This window comes from Balearica regulorum, chromosome 16, assembly GCF_011004875.1.
Source record: "Balearica regulorum gibbericeps isolate bBalReg1 chromosome 16, bBalReg1.pri, whole genome shotgun sequence".
Taxonomy (NCBI): domain Eukaryota; kingdom Metazoa; phylum Chordata; class Aves; order Gruiformes; family Gruidae; genus Balearica; species Balearica regulorum.
The window spans coordinates 1-14,483 of NC_046199.1; the positions used below are offsets into that span (position 1 = coordinate 1).

Here is a 14,483-nt window from a genome sequence, read left to right on the forward strand (position 1 = left end):
TTGCATGTTTAGCTTTATGACAGCTACTTAAGGGGTGAACGTAACCGCCTACTCAGCCTGTGGCGTCAGGTGGTAATCTTCCGCCGTCACTTCCTGGAGATGAAGACTGCCACTGACCGGTGAGTAGAAGTTAAGGCTGGATCCCTTGCAGGAAAACTGTAGCTTCCCTTCTCACCTGCTTGCTGAGCCTTGATGTTACGTTAGTTGCGGCTAAAGATATGATTTCTCCTTTGGTAGCCTGAAGCCATGCCATTAAGCGTGCCTTAGGCTGTTTTCAGAATCATTTTGTTTGATGCTGGTTTTCAGATAAAACCGAGGGGCTCGGGCTCTAAGCAGCGCAGAGGCCCTGAACGGGTGAACTTGACTGTGGTGCTGTTTGGGCACATTAACACGGACACAGGCGCATGTGGACACATTGGAAGAGCCTCACCAAAGCTGTGCATGCAGCACCTAGCGCGGTCCCTTTTATAGAGTGACGAAAACCTGCCTTAAATCTCACTTGCATTCTTTTCCCCCTGCTCCTGATGGGAAGATCATTCATGGATATCTGTTTTTGTCCTTCTCCTTTCCAGCTTACATTTATTCTGGTCAGTTTGCATCCGCTTATGCCTCTACCAACATTGTTGAGAGAAAGGCTAGCTTCTCTACCCTGTTACTGCATTTATCCAATTTATTTTGCTTAGTTTGATACCTCCTTTTTAGGATTGCTTTCTTGCTCTTGGGCTCTCTGAGGTTCCTTTCTCACAGCTGCAAACAAAAATCATGTAGCCGTAATAGTACGTTCTTCTGGTGTCAGCATGCAATTTCAAATGCTGGGTTACCGTCAGCCATTTACCTTATCTGATGGAAAGCTTTCCTTAATGTGTAGAGTATGCCTGAGCTACTAGTTAATCCTTCTGGCTGTGCCATCGATGTCTTCTTATCTCTGAGGAGAAAACAGAGTCGTTCCTCAACCATCAAAGAGACCCGTTGCTCAACTCTCAAGATGCGTCCTGATCCCAAAGTGTCAGATGAATGATTCGTCCCCGGCGAAGATGTCATCTTTCCTGCCAGCTTTTACGGTTGCACAATTCCGTGCTTGAAAAGTGAGTCAGCTGATAAAGATGGTGGTGTGAACGTTCTCTCTTTCTTTATTGTCCTTCAGAGATTTGTCAGAGCTGAAGGCCGAGCAAATGAGGCTTTTTGGATCTATACTTGTCCACTGCTCCCACCTAAACTCTGGCATGCAGCGCTGGGAGTCCGTCCGTCTGGGTAGACCTGTCCTAAAGGATCAGGCACAGCAGCAAGCGGACCAGGAAAGAAGCCAGAGGACTTGGGAAGTGATGTGCTTACAAGCCAAGGGGGACCCGGAGAAGGAGGAGCTTCAGGACAGGTAAACGTGTTTTAAACTTTGGAAGGAGTCAGCATCCCTGGAGGTCTTTAGAAGACGTGTAGCTGTGGTGCCTGGGGACATGGTTTAGTGGTGGACCTGGCAGTGTTAGGTTTCCGGTTGGGCTTGATGATCTTAAAGGTCTTTTCCAACCTGCATGATTCTGTGATGCTATGCTCCTGGTTTTGGAAAGGCGAATGTTTTCACACGAAAAACTTGTTTGTCCCTTCCCCTTCTCATAGACTGAAGGACTTAGCTGCACTTGAAGGAAAACAGTCATTATTCCAGAGTGAGTTGGCAGTCGCGAGAGAGACACTGGAGGAATGGCGTCTTCAGAGGGATCTGCTGAAGCGCGAGAAACAGGAGCTTACAATGGCCCTGGAAAACGTATGGTCACCTTACTCCTAGGCAGCACTTGTGGGAGAGGGAGTTGTGGTAGCAGGACCGCCACCGGTGCTGTTTCTGGCAGTAGAAGAGAGGGACAATGTTGTTCTCCTTCTTGGAAAACGGTGATCAGATCACACAGGCTCGTGGGTGTAGTCAGTCCCCAGGTGCCTGCTGGGCACGCTGAATTGGGAGTATGTCGGCAATGCGAAAGGGGATCTGGAGTTGCTGCTTGAAGTCAGGGATTTTCCTGTCTTTGTTTTCATGTTGTTCTGCTGTCTCTTCAGGCAGAGCAGTCAGTAGCAGAGTTGACAGGGGCTCTGAATAAGCTGCGTGCTGAAGTAGCTGATCTACGTGTTGCAGCCGCGAAGGTGAGCAGTATTCATGAAGCTCTCGCCTTGGATAAAGTGCAGCTGAAGAAACTTGTGTTGCTCCTTTTTCTGTCCAAGCCAAACCTTCTTCATAGTAAATCTTACTGTATTTTATTTCCTCTGTGCTTCTGCGATTGTAGCTGGAGCAAGAGCAGGAGCTTCTGTCAGGTAAAGTGACCGAGATGGAGAGAGCAAAGATCTCTGAGCAGGAGAGGCTGAACCTGTGTGAAAGAACAAACGAAGAGCTCTGCGCAGAGAAAGCCCGCCTGGAGCAGCTGCTGAAGAAAGCAGAGGAGCACCAGGAGGGGCTGCAGGCAGAGCTGAGGATGCTGGCAGAGGAGAAGGCAGAAACCCAAGATAAACTCAATGAGGTGAGACCAAAAACCTGGTGCTTTCCGGGTGGGCTTTTGGCTGCTTGGCTCAGCAGGGCTCTGTCTGTTGGATTCTGCAGTGGTTTTGTCAAGGAGACGCTTTCCATTTGTTTGAGCCTAGAGAGCGGGACAAAGCTGCAAGTCAGTGTCTGCTGTCTTGTACTGCTGAGAATGGGAATGACGTCCTGGCATTGTTGAAGTTGTCTTGCAAGCCATACAGGCAGCTTTGAATTGCTCGAGCCTCTTCAGGCCTTGAGGAAGAGGATGAGAAATAGGCTGTGTGACTCTGGACTACCTGATTTCAGTAGAGTGGAAAAAGAGCTTGGGAGAATCGTATTGCTGGAGGAGACTAGGGAGTTTGCCATCATTTCAGTGTCAGTTTCATAACGTACAACCTTGGGTATAGTGGGATAACTTTGAGAGGAGAATTGTTTGTTTCTGATGGTCTGTTCTCTGCTAGACAGTCTTGGTTTTGGAGTATTTGGCAAATACCCAGCAGAGGTGTTATACTGAAGAGAAAAGCTCAAAAATCATGGTTACTCTTCAAGCTTGAATACCAGCAAGGTATATTAGACGACTTCTTTGTGTAAGACAAGGAAACAGTATTGTTGACGTGAACTCCTGTACCAATAGAGTCTACCATCTCTTTGGCCACATCAGCCAGACTTTCATAAATCACTACCTGACGCTGTGCACCACGAGGGCTGTTTCCCTGACAAGCATCACCTCATTGCATCCAACTGCTTTACACGCTCAAGTAGGGGATGCTTTGATCTTTTCTTTTTTTCTTTTTTTTTCTTTTCTTTTTCTTTTTCCCTAGAAGGAGAAAACAAGTATTTTCCCTTTCTTCAGCAAGCAAAGTTGCTTTTGCTCAAACTTTCCTGAACATTTCCAGCACTGGAGTAGATTCTTAGAGCATTTTAGTTTGCGAGGGGGCAGTTCTGGAAAAATGCAATGTTTTTGCATGAAAACACGTAGTCTGGGGTATGTAGGTTTGTCCTGAAGGAGCTGTCTGGACCCCAGCAACCCAGTAGGGCCTTACGCGTCGCTTTCAAGTTAACAGTGCCAGCGCCTTTTGGCAGCCCCGGGTATTAGTGCGCCATAGAGCAGCTGCTCAGAAGCTTTCAGCCCAAAGTACAGGAGCTCTTTCTCCTCGAGCTGATTCAGAAGTGGCACTGGCTGGCTCTGTGCAGAAGCCCAGAGGAAGGACTCTTAACTGTATTTTGTCCCGCTTTCAGGTTTACCGCCAGCAAGAGTCATCTAGCAGTGGTCTGGAGCAGTTGCGCCAGGAGTCCTCTCGCCGAGGGCACGCACTGGCCAGGGTGTCCAAAGAGAAGGAATTGCTGGTGCGTGAGAAGGCTGCCCTAGAGGTGCGACTGGCAGCCGTGGAGCGGGACAGACAAGGCCTTTCAGAGCAGCTGGCAGAGGCCAGGTAATGGTGGGGAGGAGACCCTAGGCAGGACGTTATTTCATGTCTGGAATTACAAAAGTGGTAATCATTACACGAGGATTGATTGCATCCAGTGCTTTTCAGATGTTTTCACCTTCCATGGGCAGAAAATGGAGGAATCTTGAGAAAAAACCCCAAACAGTATACCACGATTTGAAGGTTATTTGCCTGAGAGCTAAAGCTAACAAAGCTCTCCTGAGCCTCGGGCTCACGTTTATGCCCCTTGCATGTTCCTCTGTGAAGTCCAAAGCAAGCCAATATAATTCCTCGGATTCTGGTACCTTGGCTCTGCATTGAGTAATAGTTAAACCACGCAGAAGTTTACTGAAGCCTGAAGCTTCTCTCTGGGTTTGGTTTCTTGTTCTGTGCATTGGAACACAGATCTTTCCGTATCAAGTAGTTTGAGGTGGGATCTTCAGACTTCAAGGCTATTGCACGCGGACGTTGCGAGTAGGACACTGCCATTTAGGGTGAAGCTAGAGGCTCATGCTGGAAACCTTGAGGGCCTTCTGCTTCTAAGCTGAGAGTCTTGTTACCTAGGGTGCGGGACCTAGAGTTGGTTACTCCAGCAGCAGGGCAACCTCTTTGGAATTCTCGCCAGTCTTGGGCAATTCTTGCCCACCATTGACATCTGGGTCCTGTACTCCTTACCACATGCTGTTTAGAGACAAGACGTCATGGAGAAGTCATACAGGGAAGGAACGAGATTCTGTCCTTCTGCTGTGTCAGGTTTCTAAGATCAAACGCGACGAGTTCTGCTTTTCCAAAGAAACCCCCCCAGAACAACCCAATGTATCGAGATGTTTGTCCTCCTCTTAAGTGTCTTTTAGAAGACTCCTGAACTTGCAGAGCTGTACCAAGGATGTTTCAGAGATTGTTTGTCGTGCTTCTTGACTTTTAGGCTTTACCACCCCCGAGTATGTTGTTCACAAGGCCGATAAACAGCATTGCGACTCAGTCGGTTTCTTGAGAGCTGCTGCTTCTTCTGAGCTCTGGCTTCTCTTCTTCGATCCAGCTGAATTATGTTTTGTCAGTTATTGGGCTGTAGCAACTGTTCCTGCTAGATGTTGTCCTCAAGAGCCTTTTGTTGTCGCAGTTTGGGACTCGGTCTTTTCTGTTCCGTTTTAGAGACTGACTTTGATTTATCCTTAAAAGGGAGCATAGTGGCTTTGGACTGCCAGCGACTGGCCTAATCAGAAATGTGTGCTTGTTCTCCTTCCCGAAGCTACATCCTCCATTGTCCATCCTAGTGGTGAAATCCTACATTTGTGGGGTTTATTGTTGTACCACTCGGGTGCCCCTTTCCCCTGAGGGACGTTACCCTGACTGCATCCCTGTACGAGTGAGGCAGCGCTGTGTATTGTAGGAACCCGGCAGGCAGGACGCCGGTTAGATCAGGGACGTGACTGCAGCTCCTGGTTCCAGAATCCTGTGTGGTACGCAGCAGTTGGTTGAAGTCTATGGATGTGCCTCTGCAGTACCACAACTTCCATTTTAGAGAGCAACGAGTCATTTGTGCTACCGCCTACTTAGTTAGCAAGGCTTAAAGAAAAGTAGCAAGTTTTTCTCTTGAACTTGGAACAGTTTAAACTGCAGGATAGCTGCCTCTCCTTTCAGGTAGTCCTTGTTCTGATAACATCTAGTTGAGGTTTCTTACAAATGCTGCTGCAAGCATGAGATTTTACTACGCCGTCTGATGTCTGTCTTTGAAGGCAGGGAGTCTGGAAAATGACCTACCTATACCTGCACTGCAAGCAGCATTAAAACGTCACAAGTCAGCCAGGGAAATAGTCTGATGCTGTCCCCCTGCAGAGCAACTTGGAAGTGCAGATGAGAGGAGGAGGGCTGTGAGCAGAGGCTGGGCTTTGGCTGGCACAGACTTTGTGGGCACAGCTACCCGTGTGTCATAGATCAGACACCAGCAATGTAAGAGTCGGCCGTTGAGATCAAATTCGGCTGGGCTTTCTGAGTTACGCTAGGTCATCCGTAAAGCCTGGGCATTCCCTCGGAGGGGCCTGCATTGCTGTTCTAAATGGCAGAAGCAGGCTTTCTGTATACCCCTTTCCATGCAACCGTGCTCAGGGGTGGGGATCTTGAACCGCTTCTTGCTGGAATAACTGCCCGTGGGTGTCAGGAGCAAGCAACTCACTCCTCTCCGTATTCTCAACTTGCAGGTCAGTGAAGGAGACCCTGGAATCCAGCCTGTTTGAGGCTCAGCAGCACTCATCTCAGCTGGAGAGCTCCCGGAGTCAGCTTGAAATCCAGCTTCACACAGTCGCGCAGGCCAAGGAGGTGATCCAAGGTGAGAGCCTCGTGTGCTTTGTTTCTGGTGATCCCCCTGCCTGGGGAAGATGGTATAAAAACAGCTGTCTGTCCGCAGTGCTTCTGAGGAGTGAAGGAGCTGGACACAGATCCCTCCTACGCTGCAAGTCAAATGGCTTGAGGTTAGTGAAGTCAGAACCACTGTCTGCGCAGGCCCTGAATCTTGCCGTTTGCCGTGTTTGCAGGGGAAGTGAAGTGCCTTCAACGTGAGCTGGAAGCGGAGAGATCTCTAAGGAGGCAGGAACGGGAGCACATGGCACAACGGCTCTTGTGGACAGAACGGCAGTATGAGACTAGCCTCAGACTTCGGCAAACTGATCATGAAGCGGAAATGAACAAGCTCCTGCAAGACCTGGTAGGAAACAGTATGCTTTTGAATTCTTCCAGCAAGCTTTGTGGGCTGGCTTTAGAAGGGTAATAGCCTGAGCGTGGCTGCCTGAAATGGCAGCAACCACCTGCCGCAGGCCGCCCGTTGCGGCCAGGCAGCAGAGCCAAGGGCTTGTACTTGAAGGCCCGTGAAGACCCAGTGGACTGTGCTGGGACGGTAGGTGCAGCCACAGATTCAGTGTGGGCGTAAGACGAGTTCAACAGAAGGTTGGGTGGTCCCCACGCAAAGCCTGGCAGCCCAGGGGCAGGATCTTAGCAGACTCCCGTCTGCCGTGAAGGAGACTCCTAACATTGCCGCCAACTGCAGTCACGGGAGCTTTGTTCCTTTGTTTCTGTGCTTTCACGGTTGGCAGAGGTCTTGTCTTTGGGCTTAAAGCGTATGGAACAGGCCCCTCGTTCCTGGGGCTTGAGTTCGTGGCCTGTCTTGTGGCTAGGGCGTCGGGGTAGTGGCCTCTTTCTCACTCTGCAGTCCATCTGCGTCTTTTCATTGACCAGAATGGAGTTGGGCTTTGAAAATAGAGACTCTGAGAATAGCGAGAAAACCCAAGGACGAGGAGAGAGGTGCTAGGGAACAGGCAGCCACCAGAGAGGGGAAGGTAACGTCTCCTTTTCGTCCACCTGCTGACCCTCCTTTTAAGTTCCTTGGTAGGACATGAGTTATGGAGGGCACAAAGCCACTGCTTTTTACTCTTCTGGGCTCCTTATTGGCAGTGCTTCTCTGGACACCGTGGAAATGCCACGCATTTTCCTGTTAGGTGACTAAGAGTTTGTTGGAGAGTCAATCACAGATGGACCGTGGATGGACCACGTTTATGCTGCCAATCTCACTTCGGAACCTGTGCCTCCAAGGGGGCAGATAATGACCCAGGAGACCAGCAGCATAGTGCTTCGAGAACGTGGGAGCCCGTCACTCCCTGAGTCTTACCACACATGTTTTGTATGGGAAGTTTAAAGCCATCTTCTCTTTATTTCTGTGCAGGCCCTGCTAGAACAGGAGCGTGAGAAGAAGAATGCTTTCCTAGAGACGCTGCTCCAAACTCAGGGAGAGCTAAGAGAAGCCTGCCAGCAGCTGGAGCAGCTCAGGCAGGAGGTGGAAGAGCAGCGAGAGAATGGGCAGGTGAGTCTGACTGGTAGGGTGGGCTGAAGGAGCAGGCCGTTGGCAATTGGACGTAAGCTGAGAGAAGCTGAGAGAGCCAGGAAACAGAGGGAAGGGCAGGAAGAAGGGAATAAAAGACAAGCCCTGCGCCTGGGGAGGCAAGGCCTACTGCAGGCACTGAAAGCAGCACAGAGCCTGGTAAGCGCCAGAGATCAGCAACAGCAAGGCAGGGTTACAGCGGAAGCAGAGCTGGGTAGAAAAGCAGAAAGAAGTGGCTGAATGAGTGTGATTTTGAGAGAGAAGGAGAAAAAAGCTGGACCTGATGGCAGGTCCCAGTAGCTTGCTCTCCATTTGTGTTTACAGAACATCACGGACAAGCTGCAGGCAGAACTGCAGGAAAGTCAGAGTAAGATCAAGGCCGTGGAGAATAGGCACGAGGAAGAAATGCAAACCGTCACGGAGGAAATGAATAGCCTTCTTCAGCAGAGGGATGCTCTACAAAAACAGGTGACTGAAACGGCCATAGCTGCTCCAGTCATCAAACAGGTGAAGTGCCTCTCCACTTCTTGCCTTTCCATTGCAGAGCAGCAGGCTGGTAGGGTAGTCCCTCTGACTGCCATCATACTGTGGTCTCCATCTCAGCTGGTCTGGAGGAGACTTACCGGCCAGCTGAATGGACAGATGGGCTAGTCCTTTTGCCTGTTTGCCAGCAATCATCAGACTGGATTTCTGCTGGTCTTGGTTTTTAAGGTGGTTTTTCAGATGAACGTGGTGACCCACTGAGCTTTTTAAACAAGTTGGCTGTATCCATTGTGAATCTGGTACTGTCGTGACAGGGTGAAATTTCAAGTTGTTCTTTCCTCACGGTACATGATACGGCTGACAGTGACAAGCCATAGCCTTTGACTGCTTCGTTATGTTTTACCTGAGGTGGAAGAGTTGACATCTCAGCTAGCAGCCTCCAAAGAGTCTCTAAAGGAGGAGGCCACGCGTCTGCAGCAAGAGCTGGCGTCTTTGGAGAGGAAACTCGAGAGCACTGAGAAGCAAAGAAAGGATGTCGTGGTGAGGCTGGCAGATACTGCAAAGGGCCATTTCTTACCTGTTTTTTGGCCTTCTGTTAATAATTCTAAGGAGCAACTTTTTCCGGTGGAGAGCTGATTTTGGGTGGTCTTGTACCGATTCAGTCCAAATCTGAGCAGATGCAGAGTACGCAAATGCTGACCAAGTTTCCCTCACTTCCCGCTTCCTTCCACTCATCATTCCTTGTTTCCCAGACGTTTGCTCTCCTGCCAGGCCATGTAGCTGAGTTAGCAGGGGTAGGAGCGGACAGTCCAGAAAGGAGAGGTCGTTAAGATGACCGATAGCACAAACTATGTGGAGAGACCACTACGGGAGCAGAAGAGTGTCATTTATACCAGCGGTTGTCTTCTGGTTTACCTTTTCCAGTTGCGTTCTTCTGAATAAGCAGGGAAAGATGCTGTAGTCATATAAAAGTCAGTTATGATTCAGGGTGTCTGTTTTCCTCAGTGCTGATGATTTCTGCCCTTGAACCTGTAGTCAAAGGAATTTTCAAACTTGTCTCTATTTACATTGCATGGTTTGGGCGATTATTGGTGTCCAAATCCATATTTAGATTTCCAAATATCTGGATCTGGAAAAAGGGGTGAGGAGGCAGAGTTAGCTAATGATAGGAAGCTGTTCAACATGGCCCATCTGAGAGCAGACAGTGGGGGAAAAAGAGAGACATTTGAGAAACAAAAGTGCTGATCCGGATCCATAGGAATGCCTGCCAGGGGAAATCTAGTCCCGATTTCCAACAGTGGGAATGCCAGACTGTCACCTGACCATTCCTCCTTCTAGAGGGGACAGCGGGGTTCCAGAGGGTGGTACCATGAAAACTCTACACAGTAGAGGCCCAAACCCCCCCCCCAAGCCCCCCCAACCCAAATGGAAATCCCATGTTGGGGTTGTTCTCTCTTGCCTTCCTCCCTAGCAGAGACAACATCATCATGGCACTGCCTAAATCATGCCTGGTCTGGACTTTAGATCCTGGCTGCAGTTCTGGCAGCTCCTCCCCAAAAGAACACGCTAGAGCTAGAAGAGGCTCAGAGAAGGGCAAAAAGGAAGATGGGACTGGCTGAGTAAGCTGGGAAAGAGGCAACCAAAAGGGTGGCGCAGGGAAGGTCTACAACATCCCGAGAGGCAGGGGGAGGGGGGGCAGCCCTTGACTGCCACTGGAGCAGGACTTCCAAGCTCCTACGAAAACCAGACCTATATGGATGGAATTATTGAATCTTTTCCTCGCTGTTTTGCAACATGAACGGGACAGGCTGCAAGCAGTTAAAGCAAAACTGGTACGGGAGATAAAACTTCTTCAGGAATCAGCCACAGCCTCTGAAACCTGAGCAAATACAGCAACGGATACGAATCACTGCCTCGAACAAGAACTTCCGACTGCATTGTCTGTCTTGAACATGAAAACCGAGGAAGTGGAAACGCAGTGGGAGAAAATGCAGGCGCTCCAGAAAGACGCAGCACAGGGAAAAGCTTTGCAGGAGACTCTCACTCATCTGACTGCCATCCTGTCAGAGAGGGAGGGAGAAATGAAGTTGTACCAGGAAGAGGTGAGAACGGCGGAAGACCAGCAAGAAATGCAGAAAACTACTCTCGATCAGGTTATTAAGGACATAACAGAGAAAAACCAGAAGATGGAATCCCAGCAAGAACGGATACGGGAGCTGGAGAAGCAGCGAGAAATGCAGAGGACTGCTGTCAGCAAGATGAGCAAAGAGCTGGAAGAGAGAGACCGGGAGATCAAATTCCAGGAGGGGAAAATAGCGATTCTAGAACAAGACGGTGCATCACAAGTGAGAAATCTGCGGGTGGATCGTGATCATCTGAAAGGAACCTTGGAGGAGAGAAACTGGGAGCTTATGTCTCTGACTCAGCAGATCCAAGAACCGGAAAGGGAGAGAGAACAGGTGAAATCTCTGCACGCAAGCCTCGAACACCTGAGGGCAGCTCTTAAGGACAGAGAGAGCGAGTGTGATTCTCAAAGGCATCAGTGAAGACTCTTGCAGCAGTACAAGGAACAGCAAGAGGGGTACCTGCAAGAGCTTCACGGTAAAGTAGAAAAGATGACACTTGCTTTGTCTCAAAAAGATCAAGAGCTTGAGTCACAAGAAAAGCAAATCCAGGAAGCTGAAGAAGTCATGGAAATGCAGTTAAGGCCTGTCCGTGACCAACTGGAGCAGGCCTTAGAAACCTTAAAAGAAGAGGACGGACTCATAGCCACCCAAAAGCAGCAAACAAGGAGCTACGAGGAAAAACCAGAAGAACAGCTGAAGGTCTTACGCAGAGACTTAGAATACGCTACGGCAATACAGAAAGAAAAGGATTTCATGACTGAATCTCAGAAGGAACTGATTGCGACCTTCCAAAAAGCAGACCAAGACTCTGGAGAGCAGAAGGGAATTCTGCAGCATCTGGAAGCGGCCCTAAAGGAGAAGGAGCAAGAAATTGTATCCCTTAGAAAGCCACGTGAGGCACGCAAGGAACAGGAGGAAAAGCCGAGAGCTGAGCAAACAAATCTTCAAGGGACAAAACTGACTCTGAAAGGAAGAGGAAGAAAGATAGGGGTTCTGGAGGAGGCTACCTCTAGGCTTGAGACCAAGGCTCAAGGTGAGCAAAGAAGAGTTAGAAGAGGAAATAAGAGCTCTTTGGGAAGATCTCCAGCACGTTCAGCAGACTCTGGCAAGGAAGGATGAAGAGATCGAGTACCAGAGAGACAGAGTCAGGTATTTCGAGAAGACTCTGTCAGGGAGAGAAGAAGAGCTTAGGCGGCAGAGCGAACTCCTGAAACAATTAACGTCAGCTTTGCGATGGAAAGATGACGGGGAGACCCTACAGAAACAAATCCAGAAACTCCAGAAATGGGAGGGAGAGGAAGCTGAGCAGAGGAGGGTGCTCCAGGAGAGAGACCGTTCCTTGCAAAGGCAGAAGGAGCTAACCCAACAACTGGAAGATGAGCGGAAAGCAAAGGGGGAAGAATTGGAGCATGTGATTGCTATTTGGAAGCAGACTGAAAGCGGAGAAGTCAACTGGAAAGAGAAGGCACAAGCACTGACTCTCGCCCTGACCAAGAGTGAAATGGCCAATGGGACTCTGAGGGGAGAAATAGCCGTCCTGCAGAGTATGGTTTCAGAGAGGGACACGGACCGGTTTCGTCATCAGGTAGGCAGCGTGATTGATCATCAGTCAACTAAAATGTCTATGAAGGATTCTAACGATGGTTCCCATCAAGATATGGGAATTTATGTTCCCATCAATCTATGACCGGCTTGGCCACAGAAACTATGGCTGCAGCCAGCAGGCTTGCCTGTCTGTGTAGCTCCGGCCAGAGACCATTCACCTGCTGGAATGCTTTCTGTCCAGCCCAGAACTACTGACAGAACTACGGAGCTTGCTGTTAAAATTAACTCCAGGCCAAAAGCTGGGGATGGCTACTTGGTTCTCTCCTATCTAGGCAAGCTTAGCCAACATGTCGTGGTTAGGATTTGGCGTGGAAAGGAAAGGGCACCGTTGACCAAACTAATGTACTAAACTTAGTCAAATTTTATAACGAGGGCTGGAGAGCAGCTACGCGGATGGTGCTTAGAGGATGCTTTCAGAGATGTAGATTGCTGAGGTACAGCTTTTCCAGTGTATTAAAAAGAACGGAATTCGTCCTGCCGCCTGATCAGGTTAAAGGATGCTTTGTTGCGCGTTCAGGATGTAGTTGTGCCGCAGTCCAAAACGCATGAGGGCAAATTTGTGTGGATTTCTCCAAGGTGATCTGGAGGGGCCGCCCTAGGAAGAGAGTGTGTTGTTTTGGCCTGTGGAGCAGGAGGAGACGAAGGGGCTTAGCACTGTCCGTTCCAGGGTCTGGTCACTCTCCGCGACGTGTTGCTTCTGGCCCTTCTAAGCTTTCTGTGGCACTGGCTCTCACGATCTCCTCTCTGTGTACCCAGCAGGCTACTGCAGAAAGGGAGCAGCTCTCCTGGCTCTCGGAGAAGAGACTCCTGTCACAGCGGCTGGAACGTCTGCAAGTCGAGAAGACGGAGCTGAAGCAAGTCAATGCTGAGCTCAGGAGGACTCTTGAGCAGGTGAAGCAGGCTTTCGCTGCCTCTGCAGCGCCTCACGCTCCTCTGGAACACAACGCATTTCCTCCACAGGCAGCACTTTGGAGTCCTCTGCTTGTTGCCTTCCCTCTCCCACTTTCCCCTGCAGACACTGGCTTTTGTATTTTCTCTCTCTTCTGGCACCCCATTGCCTTCAGAAACGCACGTTCCCTCCGGTACCACCCTTCTTGCCCCAGTGTCCCCATACAGACACATTTGACACTCTTGTGCCAGGAGCTGTTTCCTCTTGCTTCCTCTTTCTCTTCCATAGTCTACGTCGAGTCCTTTTTGCCCCCAACCTTCTCTGGTGCCATGAACAGTCTCGGAGCAGAACTCTCCTTGCCATGGTGTCCAGAGGTGCTGTTACTCCTTGTTTGGTGGCAGCAGGTTTCTGTGACCCTTTCTCCCATCCGACACGCAGGTGGAACGGGAGCGGAGGAGACTGAAGAGATACTCTAGAGGTCGGTCGCTGCCAGATGCGTGCGGCTTTTCTCTCTCTGACCAGCACAAGGTGCCTGCTTCTCGACAGGTGAGAACAGCATTGTACTCGGTGGGAGGAGGGTCTGGCCAAAGAGAGGAACAATGGCAAATCCCAGCGGCAGCAGCCCCCCAGGACACACCTAATAGACGTCGAATAGAGACCATGGCCCTGGCCAAACTGGAGACCAAAAAGAAACCCTTGCGTTTTCTTCACAGGAGGAGTCTCACACGTGCTGCAGTTGTCGATTAGCTGAGTTGCAGAAGCAGGTGAGGAGTGGGAAAGCTCTCATCAGTAGCCGCTGCGGCCGTACTGCTGGGCACGACTTTGCACCGTGCTACAGCCCGAGTGTGGTTTGGCTGTCAGGAAGCGAGTGCACCGGGCAGTGGAAATTGTCCCAGTGAAACTGGAATTGTTGATGATCTGAGCTGAGTTCAGGGCGACTCTGGGAACCTGTTGCTTCCCCTTCCCCAAGGCCAGCGTGTTTGTCAGGGCTGGAGTTAGCGGGGGCGTCTTCCCTGGCAGCCGGTACCGTGGGGCTACGGATGGTCCTAACAGCGTGGGCTTGTCTGAGCTCGGCCTTTTGCCTCTTTCAGGTGTCCCTTCTGCAGACGCAGCTGGCACAGGAAGGAAAATACAAGCAGGACTATCCTGAGGGCTGTGCAAAGACCAGCCAGGAGCTGTCAGACCTGCACCACGAGCTGTCTCTTACTCCTTAGCAGCTGTGGTCAGGGAGCCCAAAGCTGCTCTTTTGGAAGCAGAGACTGGGAAGCTGGGTCAGCCTCTGCACCTTCTTTTCCTGTAGACGAACAGCTGCTGCTGCGTCACGGGGTTCCTGTCCTGTGCCCTTCCCAGGAACGAATTCTGTTTTGCTGCGGGAAATGGGGGTGCATTTGTTCTGTTTGCATCCGGAAGCATCTCCTAGTGACAGTGGTTTTGAATGTGTTTTGTTTTTTTTTAATAAAAGCAATTTTGCAGGAGTGCCCTTTTTCCGTAGGTGAAAGAGAGCGCTAGGTAAATCTGTGGCTTGGGAAAAGATGCTCCTAGTTTTTGACTTGCCCAAGTAAGCTATGATGACCTGCGGTCTGATTTAACC

General features: G+C 50.1%; 1 protein-coding gene across 1 annotated transcript; it reads left to right on the plus strand.

Annotated features, from left to right (window-relative positions):
- Positions 1 to 12: 12 nt before the first annotated feature.
- Positions 13 to 14,390, plus strand: LOC142604176 (uncharacterized). The gene is given in 17 exon segments (XM_075769024.1): positions 13 to 119; positions 1,145 to 1,372; positions 1,612 to 1,756; positions 2,041 to 2,124; positions 2,265 to 2,495; positions 3,734 to 3,927; positions 6,120 to 6,473; positions 7,293 to 7,299; positions 7,634 to 7,771; positions 8,114 to 8,181; positions 9,981 to 11,447; positions 11,449 to 11,983; positions 12,760 to 12,894; positions 13,331 to 13,438; positions 13,606 to 13,656; positions 13,984 to 14,091; positions 14,094 to 14,390. Coding segments are annotated over 17 exon segments (3,972 nt in total). The 5' UTR covers positions 13 to 99; the 3' UTR covers positions 14,193 to 14,390.
- Positions 14,391 to 14,483: the final 93 nt, after the last annotated feature.